The 15,603-nt window shown below is 38.7% G+C and overlaps 1 protein-coding gene across 2 annotated transcripts; it reads right to left on the bottom strand.

Moving 5' to 3' along the window:
- Positions 1-12: 12 nt before the first annotated feature.
- nudt4a (nudix (nucleoside diphosphate linked moiety X)-type motif 4a) lies at positions 13-14,210 on the bottom strand. Of its 2 annotated transcripts, none has more exons than XM_055037950.1 (5): positions 13,789-14,210; positions 6,770-6,880; positions 3,779-3,823; positions 3,492-3,579; positions 13-1,317 (listed from the first exon to the last, which is right to left on the bottom strand). In XM_055037950.1, exons 1-5 carry the CDS (start codon positions 13,885-13,887, stop codon positions 1,115-1,117), a joined length of 546 nt encoding a protein of 181 aa, XP_054893925.1. In that variant the 5' UTR covers positions 13,888-14,210; the 3' UTR covers positions 13-1,114. The 2 variants fall into 2 exon arrangements, with proteins under 2 accessions (XP_054893925.1, XP_054893919.1); XM_055037944.1 differs by having other exon boundaries at positions 3,492-3,582; positions 13,789-14,208.
- Positions 14,211-15,603: the final 1,393 nt, after the last annotated feature.

The raw sequence follows: 15,603 nt of genomic DNA, 5'->3' as shown, positions 1-15,603 counted from the left end.
GTAACAAACAAGGCTGGAAAAGGATCATTTATTTTGACATAATGAACAGTAAGCAGGGCAGTGAGGGAAAAGCACAAATTTGAGGCACAATACTAGAGACCTGCAGAAAACAATGGCATCTTGGTGTCACCGAAGTACTTCATCACAACAATTAGACGCTTTAGACATGGCAACCGAGGGCTGGGGAAACATGCCATAAAAACCTTTTCCGTCATCACACATGCAGAGGTTGCCATGTGCTACAGGGACTTTAACCTGAACTGTGTGCTTTGGTCAGATTAAAGTAAGATTGATCTTTTTGACCACAACAAGTTAATGGTGTAAAACAAAGGTTGAATGTGTGGAAAAACATCTTAAGGCCACTGTTCCATATATTGGGTGATCTGAGACGTTGTGGGCCTGTTTTCCTTCTGGGGATCCTTGCTAAGGCATCATGATACTTAACATTATTTTATCCAGTGAGTAAACTTTATTCGTCTTTACCTCATTGTTGCTCATTATATATGTGCATATATATATAAATAATATCTCAATGCTATTTAAGGCAATTTCTCAGGTTCTAAACAGAGTACTAACAACCCTGCCTGTTGCAACAGGTGACTCAATTATTGCAACAAAGCTAACTTTAAACCAACTCATAAGAAGAAAACTCTATCTAGAGTGTCAGGAGGGAAAAATGCATAAAATTGTTCTAAAACATTCACACTCTTGTGGCTGCTACCTTCTCTTGCAACAGGAAATTATTTGGCAGTGAGTCAGAGTGGGAACAGAGCTTCCTCTTAAGGCCAACATTTCCCAGTTTCAGTCTTCTGGAAACCACCAACATACTGGGAACACTGAGGTCAAACATGTAAGACCCCGGTAAGAACTTTACTTCACAGTAACTGAACCCCTAAAGGGGAATGCATTTAATCTGTCTGCTAACTTTTGCTTTAAAGATCCAAAAATACACCTAGAAAGCATCACAGCACTTTATAAGGGCTACTAAGTTCTCTTTTTTAAATTAATTTCTTCAAAATTAAAATTGTTCGAGTGAAAAACCTGTGTTCATAAAGCAACCAATGCTCCAGTATAGTCCATCAGTGTCCTCTAGAGGAAGTTTCAGCTGCAAGGCCTATCTGTTGAAGAGCTCTGAGTCCTGCGTTGAGCAAACGACATAGTGAGGGGCCTTGCTGTCCATCGTTCGGGGGCAACACACAGGCCCGTAGGGAGGGCTGCAGGTGTCTGCGAGTCTGCAGAGGTACTCTGCGTGGACAGGCTTGTGGCTCTGCAGCACCCTGATGGCATCCTCCACCTTGAACCACTTCCTCTTCCTACCTGTGGAAAGGAAGAAGAAGGAAAAACAAGTAGAGTGAAAAGTTTGAGTGTGACTACGTTATGTAAATTACATTAAAAAAAAAAAACATGCCCCCAGTTATTTTAAAGGTGTTTGATATTTGAAATGTATCCTGTCTCTCAACAATAGAATAGCTCGTCATAACAATAATTTCTAACTACTCCTGTTAAAGGTGCCTGTGATTGTTTACTCCATTCATCCACAGAAATAGACTCAGCCTGTTAATGGGGAGCGATGGGGGGGCAGGAATGTTTGGGGTGCCCAGTTGTTTTCCAGTTATCACTCACCGCAGCCAGCTCTATGCTCTTGCATGAGAACTGTAACCAAAGCAGACGGAGTTTAGCTGCTCTAACTTTTCCTTCCTGCAGCTGCTGAACTTCAATGTATAGCTATTGTGGAGCATTGTAAGTCCAGCCTTTCTGCAACGTTCTCTAATTATAGCAGGTTCTGCTGACTGTGTGAATGCTCCAGAAGCTCCAGAAGTTATAGCAAGATCTATAACTTCTGATTTTGTTTTCTGAAAATTGACTAAAGTATATTTCAATTACAGTTTTTAGAGCTCAGTGAGTATAAAACACATGTAAACAGAAAACATTGCGTGGGAGAAAATAAACACAAAAGGTCCTTTCATTTTATTTGACGCAGAAGGCGGAGAGACCGTAATTATACAGTGTGGTGAGAGGAGAAAATTGCTCACTTTTGGTTGGCCAAAGAGAGCAAAAGTTCATCAAAACCGAACAAAAGAAAGTTTCCAAAGCAATTTGGCATAAACCAAATAAAATGTATGTCAACCCAAAAATGTTTGCAACTTTTAGCGTTTCTGACTATCTACTGCGTTATATTGTGTGAACTGGGATAAATGTTGTAAAATTGACTACTTTTTCTAGTGAGTGTATCATCTTATTTTTTCCCCCTTTTTCCAAACTTTATAATCTCCTGACCATTCTGGACTAAACATTTGCTGATCTATACACAGTTTATGCAACCAAGAGGTTACATAATTGTAAGCTGAGTCAGTGGTGGGTCTAGACCAACTTTACCAGAGGGGCTGGGGTTTTCCATGGCAATATAGTACAAAAGAATAAAATCAAAAACAGAAGAAAAAACTGTTATGTAAACAGTTAAAATAGAGACACTTGTTGCTCAAGAGCTGCAGGTATCAAGACTTAATGATCAAGCTGATTAAAAACTGTGATCCTACCTTAAAATGGCTGAAGCTAAAAATACAACATCTTAATTTTAAGTGAAAACTGTGAAGGTAGAAACATGAAATTGGTCCAAGGGAGAACTAAAGTACAGTTTCTGCCCCAGCGAATGTCATCTTTTGTGACAGATATGCAATAATGTCATGGGGTATTAAACAAAACCAGTTAATATCCACATCTTTTGTGCTCAGATTTGCTTTGTCTAAAGGAAAAGAAAAATATTCATAATGCAGAGTCTTTGTCCAAATCATTTAACACATCTTACAGGTGGTCACCAAACGCATGTGACTAAAAATTCAACTAGTGCTTATGTTGAACATATTTCCGATATTTGCATCGGAATATTTTTCACACTTGCCGCCTTTTTCTATTGACAATGAAAACATTATTAAAAGTTCTTGGTCTTATGAAGGTTTTGCAATGAACATTTATCACAATTTCAACAGCAACAATCTGCTGTAAATGAAATATGTATAATACATGCTTCCTTTTCTTAGAGAGGAAATAAAATAAATTTGGCATCAGATATAGAGATCAACCACAGCAGGAAATCTGCATACATGCTTCTCTGTCTCCACTTTTATGCAAATGCCACAAGAAACCCTGCAGGACTCCCCAAAACGATCTTAATCCTGATTGTTACAACATCAGAGTGTCTACGTATCCCTTTACAAGTGTCAGGATGTTTTCTTTGGCAAAGCCTACCCAAGCAAAATGCAGCTGCATAATTTCCAAATATTAGCTTCGGAATAAGTCCTCGGCTGCCACTCTGCAAAACTGCACAAAATCTGCAAGTAATTCTGGAGCAAATTGAACTTGCACTGAATTTATTTATGCAAGGAAAACCCGACTTTATGAAATGTTAATACAAAATAGAAATTCAGTCAATATTTTTTTTATTATAATGTATTCTATGACGTGACAAACAGGGAATTAAAATTGAAGTATACCGATGTTAACAGAGTCCTCCCAGTCCTCCAGTGTTTCTGTTACAATTAGAGTGTAGACGTACGTCCTGTGCTTTCTGTCTTGATTGTGCTGCTGAATAGGAAGAGAAAATAAATTATCAGCTTTTATTTCAACTCTGCGAACACAGTCTGTGAATGATTTTATCTGAATCAGTTTACCATGTGCACTGTTCTGGACATGATGACAGGGCATTTTGCAGGATTTCCTGCAGAGTGATTTGTTGGAATCTAAGGTTAAAGTAACAATGCAAGGCAGTTGATAGCCTTACCTCAAATATCCCAAGAAGTCTGCCAAGTTTTCCCTTCACACCAGCCTGAAATGGAAAAAAAAAAAAAGTCCATTAAAGGTTGGGAATATTTTTCAGTATCATTGTCAATTATATTTGATTTACTGTGGATGCATTTTATTCAACAACTGTCTGTAACATGGCTGCTACTTTACAGATTGAGCAGGACAAAAAAAAAGTGTGTGGCCAGGAAAGAACAGCTTGTTTTCGCATGTAAGTCAGAAGGAGTCACATGTCGTTGAGACAGCTTAATGGAGTAGACATGAAAACAGGTGCATTTCTATTTAAACTTGCAAAATATCCTGAATAGTTTGCCAGCAGTTAACTTTGGTCTGCCGCCATTATAACCGATTCATTTTCTCTGCAGATAGGCAACTTACAGTGTCACCAAAATGTTTTCATATCTCTTCTTCTCTAAAACTGTGGTTACTCTTCCATCATCCTATAAGCAGTTCTAGACAAAAATCTGAACATTTTGGAACATAGACATCTGCGACTTTCCTGACGTCTATGCGTATTTTAGATGAATGGACATCATTTGAAAAAGGACACACTTTCCAACAGCTCAAACAGATGGTGGTGTATATCAGAGAAGAAATCAATAGTAAAACCAATTGATGATGTGCAGCCTGCAGGCTTGGCCTTAATTCCCAAATACACACTTTCTTCAGATGGAACTGGGGTTTTGTCAAGATAAATATAATCATGAACTTTACCACATATAAGTCAGCTTTGACTTAAAATCTTCAGCTTTCTGCGACAAAGCTAAAGAGGGATTTCATTCATTCATAGGCTTTATTTAAGGCTTTGATGTATTCTTTTTGTCACCAATTTATTTTTTAGTTGACTTGTACAGAATATATGCCACATCACAGGTTGAAAAAGGTTTTGAAACATTTTATTACGTACTTTTTTTTTTTTTTTCAAAAAACTTGTCTTTTAACAGGTGTGTGTAAAGTTTTGGGATCCATGGTGATTTAGTTTGAACATTTCCCTTGCTTCCAGCAAATGCAGTAGTAGAAATCATATTTACGTCCCCATAATCTAAGAAACAAAGAAACTGAAGCGTTTCAGTGAGAACAGCACAACCACAGAAGGAGAGCCACAAATTCACCTGCTTCATCTCAACCTTTTTGTTCTCAAAAGTAACAAGATTAGGAACAGCTGCTAGAAACACTGTATGAACAGCACACATTCATCTTTTTGTAAATAAGAATAAAACTGCTCTCCAGGAGTTCCTGGCCAGCATTTTGTTTGCTTATAGTAGCACAGATCCGTTCTGTCGTTTTAGAACAACTGGGATAAGTCAGGAAATCACTGTTGCAAAAACAGATGATTTGGTCTACGTTTCTCACAGGAAGAAGAACAGCTTTGAATAAGCAGATCTTTATACAACAACTCAATTGCTATCTAAAGAAATCTGACTTGCATTGTTTTGAAAGGAAACACTGAACGAAATCCATTTTATATTTTGAATAATTAAGTGTGTGCTAGAACCGGAACAATGTAAGGTGGGTAAAGGAGATCAACTGTCTATTACGCACCTTCTTTTTTTCATTGTTGGTATAAATAAAGTGGTGAACGGAATCCTGTTAGGATTCAGAATAAGTGATTATAAATGATTGAGAAACAGTTTCCCTCAAATAACCAGGGAATAGAGTTCCTGCATATATATTTTTCCCAACACAGTGGTTTATACACATAAAGAAACACTTCGTGGCACACGCTGCCTGTAACATTCACCAAATTATAACATAGAATAACCAGATCAACTTCCACTGTGATGTTAAACACAATAGAAACGGAGGACATTAAAACAGGTGCAAACATGTGCAGGTCAGTTGGTGTAAAACGGTTCACTCTGAGTGCAGCAATACGACCATACATTTACTTTTCCTCAAGTCCAAAAAATGTGTTTTCAGCAACATACTTGCGATGATCATTTTTGTCATGATTGAATGTTCACATAATTCTACTATGCTCGAAGAGTCTCTTAAGTATGTTTGTAATGTTAGTTTAACCATTAAATAAAAGCTTGAGAAAATATTTTTATAGAAAATCTCCCCTTATATGATTGTAGTGAGTGTGCAAGCCGCCTATATCCATGTGCACGTCATATTTAACGTCTGGGTAACTGGGGTAACTGGAAACTCTACCCAAATGTCACAGCCATCTTTCAAGGCTGTCAGCGCACCATCTGAGCCCCAGCAGAAGTTCACAGCTCGCTCTGCTGTGAAACATATTGGAAAACGACCAGCACTCCACTGTAGAGAACCACAGACCTCATTAATGGGACATTTACACGGCACTGCCAAATATTTCTTCCCCTCATCTGGGTTTCCTGTCATCATATGACCATATCGGACTATGAGAAATGATGACATCGATGAAATTAAAACAATAAGGGCTTAATTTGACTGGCTTTGTGGAATGTTACAGCATCATACCAGTGGTTTTTCGCATTTAATTAAGGTTACTGTCACTCACTGCATTGTGATTTAGAAAGGCTTCCTGCTGGATATCATCGAACTTTATTTGACTATTCTTTTCTATTATTCAAATAAATTACTGATACTGCAAAAGTATCGGAATAAATATAGAAAAAGAAATCAACCACTTGAACTTGTAAACGAGTCCAGAGTTCCCACTCATTTCTCTTGTCAAAATTTAAATACTTCTGTGACGTTCCCAGTCTTTTTGAGCACCAATTTAAAATGTAAATCACATTTCTTACAATTATCCATTTGCTAGTCCTGCTTGTCTGTGAGGGGTCACAGAGGCTGGCACGTATTATTGAGCAAAAGGCGGGGTTCGAACCCAGAACCTCCCAGGCATCAGAACTAACAATGGTCCCAATCATTAAATCTATGGAAGCGCACTGAAAGACATCATTATGGACCCTAACCTGCCAGCCGTGTAACACCAACACGATCCAGAAAAACGAGAGAGGTGTTTGTTGTGTTGCAAACTCACCTCTTCGTACACCTCCCTGACAGCAGCACCACTGGGCTCCTCGTCAGGCTCCATCCCTCCTCCGGGAACAATCCATTGGTCTGGATGTCGGCTGCTGCTCACCAGCAGCACCTGCAGAGGAGTGAGCGCAGAGAGGGTCTACAGCAACCCGGACACAGCACATTCAATTACAGAGTCTGCCACATAATGGAAGCCAACAGTATCTTTCCCCAGCAGCTTATACTGGTTATGTGATTATTTTAAGTAACATGAAGAGGGATCTGAATTTAAAAACAAATTGTGATTTATGGAGTGTTTGTTGGTTATTTCTGCATTGAAGCATCCATGATTTCAGTCCAGTTACTCACAGATTCACCATGATTGAAAATGTAAATGAAGCTTATGTTCAACTGTCAAAATAAGACTCTGACAGGTTAAGTCAAAAGTATGAGCGTAGTGTAAGCTATTTTCAGCTGATTTAAGACTGATAAGTCCTTCTGATGGAGTCACCCCACCTTTAGCTGTACCCAACATCAAACTGACCCACATAATGTTCACATAAGAGTAATCCCGGCTTCAGCTAACCAAACATACACAGTCAACTCATCCGCCGCCAGCATACAACATGCACAGCTGCCCTTGATGGCAGGAACTGACAACACACCAGCTCCGAAAAACTAGCCCTTTAACACCCAGTAAAAGTCAGCTGTCCGAGCTGAGGTTTCAAACTGCGTAGAGGTGTCTGCGATTTTGTTGAGATCAGATACTACGGCAAATAACTGTGGAATAAAACCCCAGGAAAATAAAGCTGCAGAACTTTATTTAGAAACTGTTTTGTTAATCTAACTATTAGCGCTGCTTTTCTTAGGGTTCGTGTCATTTTATATCATTTGCTGACCTAATTTTTGCAGTGTACCTTTAACAAAACTTACAAAATAAAAATTTTCCGCTTTCTATCAGTGCATTGAATTAAGTTTTTAATTCAATATAACATTAGTTTTAACAGACGATGGAGGTTAATCTTTCAACTAAGTCTGTGCTTCATATTTAATTGTGTTTCTAATCCACTTGCTGGGCACTATATGGACACTGACTGTTAATTGTTCATCAGAGGGACAGCTGGAGAAAAGAAACTGTCTCTGTTGGGTTTTACAAATTGCGCTTTTTGGAGTCAACGTCTGGTTAAAAGTCCCAACAGTTCGTATTGGGGATGCATCGGCTCTGCAGAGATGTTAGCTGCTCAGCCCTGATGATCCTCTCTGCAGACCTCATTGTTTGTTACAGGATGATCTGTTTTGACTTTTGTGGGTGAGCCAAACTACAGAATGATGAACAAACAAAGGACAGACTGAATGTAAAGTTCTGTGGCTTGAAAACTATGTGTATCCCAAAGACAGACACACACACACCTCCATCCCATTCTCTCCAGTGTTTTACAGCCTCTTTTTTTTAACAATGCTCTGAATTTATCTCCAACTTTCTTCCAATCAACTTTGATCACCTTCCCTGACCCTTCCCTCCACTGTAGAAAAAAAAAAGCTTTCCGAGATGTTTTACAGAGGGGTGATGTTTTCAAGGTGACATTGTGTCAGGCAAAGTATAAAACATGTTTGACAATCCTAAGAAAATTATTTCACTCGTTCTCCTTTACGATGAAATATGCCTCTGATCTGACCAAGCTTCCTCATGTGATTAAGAATCAACAGGAATGTCTTCCATCGTGATTCGTTGTGTTTGTGAAAACCCTGACAGATGTAGTACTTGTTCAAAAATTAAGCAGTCGGGCAAACAGACACCAAAGTGAAACAGCAGTTCTTTACGTATTAAAATACTGCACCAATTTTCTGTAAGCTCTTAATCGTGCTTTTTGCAACATTTGTGTGGTATTGCAGGCAATTAAACGGTGCAGAGGATGAGAGTGGTGGTGGTTCTCCTCTGAATCCCAGAGTCCATTAAAGCCCTTCTCTGGGGACAGTGGAAACAGCCGCGGCTGGCTCTCCAACACAAACACGTAACCCTCAAAAGCAGTCTCACAGAAACACCATACAGAACACGTAGGCACTCGCACGTGTTCTGTATGAAAAGGCGACAAGGCTTTTCAAAAACCCACCGGATCAGCAGTTGCCTTTTGGTATGAAAACAACAAGAAGCTTAGCAGAGGAGGGTAATGACCCCAGCAGGCACAGCACACATCACAGGGAGCTCAGAGAGCCACATTACAGCAACAGCGGAAAATTTGGGAAGGTTTTAAAATGTCAGATAACATCAATATGTACAATATTTCAGGTCAGCCATGCCATTATAGGTCCAGAAATGCAGAGGATTCTATTCTATTCATCAGCTTCCCTTCAATAAAGTGTCAACAGTCTTTAAAGGTATGGTAATAATGGCCTAAGTCAAAATAAAATAAAATCATCACCTCTTTCTTTCCAAAACAAGTTTTAGGCAAACTATACAATATCATTTTGGAAGGTGGCAATATTTACTTTTTAAAGTTGATAAGAAAAATTTTAATGATTAACTCACAACTTCCTGTTTCAATGTCGTATTGACATTAAGCAACAGAGGCCCGCTTCCTTGGCCACTCTTCAAAATGGGAAATATAAAGGAACATTTGCTATTCAAATCAGTGAAATGTGTCAGAAAGTGGCTAGAAAATAACAGTTCTTCGCCTGAACTTCACCAGTCAATGCAACAGTTTACAGATCCATAAACAACTTCTGATCTGGTGGGTTTTTGAATTTTAACCACTACAGGTCAGACTTGTCTCAGTCCACAAGCAAGTTCACCTCTGAATGGCTCAAAAAGACATCAGACAGGGTTTTTGGTGAAGTGAAGTCAATCTATAGACTTTTACCAATTAAGATGTGCTGGCATGACGGTATGCTCAAAAAGTGTCCAACGAGGCTGACCAATTAACTAAGTTCTTCCAAAGTAATATAAAAGATTCATTTCCAGTTTTCACAAACACCTAAAGGATGTTGTTGTTGCACATCCAGTAGATAGGTTAAGGGGGACTTAACTTTTTTCCATTAATCTGGATTCAGCATTAAGTTTAATCCATCCATCCATCAATTTTCAATTGACTCTTGTCCCTAGTGGGGTCAGGAGGGGTGCTGGTGCCGAACTACAGTGAACGTTTCGGGCGAGAGGCGGGGTTCACCCTGGACAGGTCGCCAGTCTGTCGCAGGGCGACCTGTACAGTTTAATCTACTAAAAAATTAAATAAAATATGAAAACTGCATTTTCTCTGGTTTCTCTTTTCCTGATCTTAAAATACATTTTATCCCTGAAACATGTCAGTGCAACAGAGAAGAAAAAAACAAAAAGAGGAGAGAAATTAATCTGTGGGGAAGAAAATGCTGTTTATTTATTTAACAGTATTTGTTCCTGCTTTTTAGTTAACAGAAGAGCTATAGAGTTGTGGAGGACTTGTAAATAAAGAGTTGGATAGAAAAAAAAGATGTAAATCAGTATAAAGGTGATAGTTAAGTGTCTAAATGTGATATGAACTAATCACTTTCTAGATTTTCAAAAGAGAAATAATACTCCATCTTACACGAAGATCCTGACAGGAGAGTGACTGTCACAGGAGATGGCTGGAGATATGTTTTACTTTTAACATTAAGAAATTTCCCCTGAATCCAGGTTTTATTATTAATTAATGTGGGAAAAGTTACGATAGAATAACGCCACTAAATTTAAAACGCAGTTCGACCCGAATGTCATCTGTGAAGCAGTGAAAGCAAATGTGTTCCTATTGACACAGTGACACATTGCATCAATAGAATAATAAAAGGGAGAACAATGTTCCAACTGATTTATTTTCTCATTTATGAAACTTATTTTTTATGACTCATAATTAGTTATTACCATGTCCCACAATTGTAGCATGTTTTAACCTAACCGCAGAATACCAAAAACACATCCCTAAGCGAAAGAACTAAAACCTATTCTTGTTAAATAAAGTGATTACAAAGACTTTCATGCAAAGAAGATGAATTCAAGTATCTCAAAGTGTCATTGGAGAGTGGCAGTACTTTGAAGCAGACGATGGAGAGATGGGCTGAATCAATAAGAGACGAGCCAAAATGCAGAGCTTTGGATTTACACTCCCTAAATTGAGCCAACGGAGTGTTTTTATGGAGAGCGATGTCTGACCACTTTCCTCCACAAGTCAATCCCAGATAAGCAAAACAAACAGGATGGGCAATTCAGCGTACTGTCTTTAATACCAACAACCTGTTCAAGGTTTAATGGTAACACACTATGTTGAACAGCACCAAAGGTTGTTGACAGCTTTATGGCAGCAAATCCCCAAAGAAGAGAAGCGGAGACCTTGATGAAAAGCAGTACAGACAGTGGAAAAGGGGGTATGAGCACAAGGAGCTGGCAGATCTGTCTGTACAATCAGTGCCTGCACCTTGTTTCTATAAATTGCACCTAAGGGGTCACTTGGTGTTGAGCACACTGTAACAGGCACTCAGCTCCGTACTCTGCCTATCACATGTGCTCCTTAAACTGCTGCCGTCACCAGGCTGACTGACACCCTCCACGTGTTAAATGGAAAGGTTTGGGGAGTTTGAACAGAAAAAAAAAAACAGAACTGCAGGATTACTTAACCAGGAGCCATTGCCAAATTAACCTAGACTCTACAAAGTCTGCTTCTAGCATTTAAAATGCAGATTTTCACAGCTGGTATTTACACCAATATGATAACATTTAGGGGAATATTTACTGGAAATTACAATTTCAGATAAAATAAAACAAAGTAAATTTGGTATTGTCATTTTTCTTTGGCATCAGTATTTGCTTGTGGTTTTTGCCTGGTGACAGACCATTTGCACCAAATGATGCTAAAACTATGAAGGTCACAAGGTACTACAGTTGAGTAAGAAATAAAAAAATTAATACACTAACAATGTATTAAAGGAATAATCAAAAATGCCATTAAAATAGTTTTTAGTTAGAAAAAAGGATGAATAACTAACTGTTTAGCTAATAATCAAATTATTCAGTATTTGTGTGATTTAATACATTGTAGAATCAGTTTCTCAGTAAGCCTTCTTCAGCAGAGTAAGTGGACAGGTCTACCGCTGCGCAAGTCACTATAGCCCATCTGAAGAGGATTTGTGCAGGTTAACTAACTGAATGCTAGAATTTATGTCAGGTAACACACCAGGAGCCAGGTGTGTGTTGGCACTGAAAATATGAAAAAAGCAAATGCTGAAATAGTTATGCATACTTTGACCAAGTGGAAGATAACTTCAAATTGTTTCAATGCATTTCTTACACATGTAGATTTCAAAATCTTTTAAAGAATTTCTCTCTATTTATTTGGGGAAGCCTACAGGATGATGTCGGCGACTGGACTCCACTGTACGAAAGTCATTAACCACACTGCAACAAGTCCTGCATCAACAACAACCCATTACTCCAAAAACCCAAGTAATAGTCTGCCAAAGCACTCAAGGGCAAAAGTCTCAATTCTTGAGGATAACTTCTGTGGTCCGATGAAACTGAGAGGTTAATGTTTGGACATTAAGGACCTTTGTGACGGTTAGGAAAGAAAGAAGCATGGAGGCATTTGCACTATTCCATCTGTGAATTCACAGATGACATGAGCATCCTATCATATGATATTGCTGCTCATACCATATGAGGGACTGCTGCACGTCACAAAACAGATGGCATCATGAGGACAGAAGATTATGTGAATATTGAAGCAAAATATTAAGATATTAGAGAGGAAGTTGAAGCCTGGGCAGAAATAGATTCTCCAAATGGCCGTTGACCCTACAGATGCGTCCAATTTAGAACAGAAAAGTAAATGACTTGCACTAGATGGGCTACATTCATCACTGACCACAACATTTTGGGGGTAACGATAAAAGTGATGAACGTAATTAATGGCTTTCCCTGCAAATCACTGCAGTCAGAACCTCATAGAAGCATAAGACAAAATATCAAACAAATTAACTATCTTTATTTTGAAGATATTGATATTTATTGCTCTTCTCATCTTAACAAAGCTCATTTACAATCAGCATTGATGAACGTAGAGTTCATCAATGTTCCACTGAATTATAATCTTGTCTGAGTGTTAAGAACTAAGATAAAAATTTACTTACCATAGTAGTGGTAAGATAACTGGCCATTCAGCCTTGAAATGGCTATAACAAAACTAACCGTGGGTGTGAGTAAAGAACTACAAGTCTGACTCAGCTACACCAGTTCCACAAGAAGGATTGGACAAAAATTCAAGCGAACCATTGCAAAGCTTATGGAAGGACACTTAATATATCACCGTAAACATAAAAAGGCGGTTCTACCAAATTCTGCCAAATACATATAGTTTTTAACTTTTTAATGTGTAAAGTAAAAAAATAAATATAACCCCCTGAATATTCTAGCCAGTAACGAGCATACAGAAATATTTTTGGCAATTCTAAACCACCTAAAGAAGAAAAGCTTTAGTTTGAAACAAAGAGGGGAAAAAAGTCAATTTTACAGTTTACAGAGTAAGAGCAACATGTATCTCCAGTCCCTGTGAATGAAGATGAACTAAACACAGAACAAACCACCTTTAAAACTAAATATATACGGATGCAAGGTCTTCAGATTGGCAGCACTCGTTAGGCGGTGTGTTAACATAGGAGGAACCTGGTTGTGAAATGCGTCTGTCAGCAGTTAAATAAAAATGTCTGAGTAAATGCCTCAGACCACACACTGAAGACGTGCTGTCTTTTTTGAAATACAAGCCTTGTGGATTTCCTCGATAATGTTTCGATGCTGGGCTTGTTCAGAATCCACGTCGTTTAATAGGTCAAGCGTTTGACCCCCTCAGCCAATTAAAGCTCACCTCTGCTCTGCACGCGGACCGAGCTGACTGGGCTGCGCGTCCATAAAGAAAGCCAGTGTTAGGTTTGAGTTCAGATTACAGCAAAAAAAACAAACAAAAAAAAAAGTGCCCCCCCTCCCTCACCTCTATAAACACTGAGAACCGCTAACTTCGGCCGTGGAAAACCCACGCAGCTTACCTCGTCCTCCTTCTCGTTTCTCAAACACAAACACGCCGCTCTTCGCTTGAAGCCGTCTCCGTCGTACGTCCTGGTCTGGTTGGCCTTGCATTTCATCATAAATGCTCTGTTCTTCAGGTGGCACTTAAAGCAACAATAGAGCGCGTGAGGGCGGGGAAGAAAGAAAACAAAAACAAAACCCCGATTGTGACTCGGGAGGTGCAACAGTTCTTCCTCTTCAAATTGTCCCAGTTCCGAGCAGGGCTGTCGGGTTATTCATTTCTGCGCTGAGGCTGAAGTCACGCTGCATCTGCTCTGTGGGTTTATAGCCGCTGTCAACACGCATGGTTCAACAATCACATCTGTCAGAGAGGAGCTGCTGCTGCTGCTGCTGCTGTACCAGCTGACCCGACACAGAGACAAGTTGCCTCCTACCACCGGACCTCCATGTTGGTCTTCCACAAGATTAACCCTTACCAAGTAGCCTATGTTAGGATGACAGGTGATGGCACTTTCTGCCCCCACGAAAACATACATCGATACAATCTGGGCTGATGTATTTATTTAATTCATCTATGGGTTCACTTCTTGGGTCTGCCATAGAAGCGAATTCAGTGTCAAATCATTTAGAAAACATTTGATGTGTTGATATATTTGATAGCAAAAAAAAAAAAAAAAAAAATCATGCAAAACAAAGAACACAGGAAATAGATATCAGTATTTCAATTTGTATTATGTGGCAAAACTGTAAACAATATTATCAGTATTTAATTATTGAATATTTACGCAGTCCGCCATTAAAGCTGTCACCATTGCATTGTGAAATAAACCCTAACATCTGACTGGTTAGTTTGCACCACGACAATACTTTCTGTCTCAATCGAAATCCAAGAATACTTATTGATTTCTCTGCTTTTAACTTTATGGAACAGGTTGTATATGTCCTATTCAAAGTTCTGGTTCAGTTATTGTCTGTAGCCGAGTCACTGGCCTCTCACAAGGCAGATTGAAAACTTTACACTGGTCCAGAGGCGATTTGGACTCTGTACCCCACAGTGCAAAATTTACTTTAATCTTAAATGGGAACTTCAGACCACTGAGCAACAGTTCAGACTTCTTTTTTCTTAATCTAGGAAAAATCCCTCAAAAGTTTTTAAATATTCTTCAGAGATGACACAGGAAATCAGCAGTAAAGTCTGTGTTCTGGGTGGTAATGTGTGGGGCGGCTCAGTCCATGCCTTTTGAATGCTCCACAAACTGTTTTTAATGGGTTTTTCTTTGATTCTTTAACTGAGTTTTTCCTTCCACTCAACTTTCTGTTAAGTTTTAGTTGTTTCAGCAGCATTTCCATTTGTGTAAGCCAGATTATTCCCATGTAGCAAATACTTTGTCCTTTTGTGATATTGTAATTTTCTGAAAAAGTGCATTTTAGTTTTTTTTTTTTTTTACAGATTTCTTCTTTAAAAAATACATAACATCCCCCCCAAAAACAATCCGTTTTTTTATATATGAGCATTGCAATTTATTTTTGTATTCCTCCAGAGAGAAGGAGTTCATGATAGTTAAAGCCATGGCTTCTCCATTAGTTCCAGATTTGTGGATCCACAGTTCAGTGACTCGCTCTAGTGGTGGATTAGTGTTTACACACCCAGTTTAACAATGGACGCTGTGCTGAAGTGTGTAGATTTTTAACTAAAACATGTTAAAATGGTTAAATCATTTTTCACACCTTTCAAAAATAAAAGCTTGGAAAGATCCTCTTCTGGGTTTTCAAAATGGAAATTTCACTCATTCATTTAAATTACAGCATTGAACTAACTAATTTGAGGTTATCCC

This window comes from Poeciliopsis prolifica, unplaced genomic scaffold (genome assembly GCF_027474105.1).
Source record: "Poeciliopsis prolifica strain line A6 unplaced genomic scaffold, Auburn_PproV2 SCAFFOLD001, whole genome shotgun sequence".
Lineage (NCBI taxonomy): Eukaryota > Metazoa > Chordata > Actinopteri > Cyprinodontiformes > Poeciliidae > Poeciliopsis > Poeciliopsis prolifica.
The sequence above is the reverse complement of the archived record's forward strand: the minus strand, read 5'-3'. Positions and strand labels throughout refer to the sequence as shown.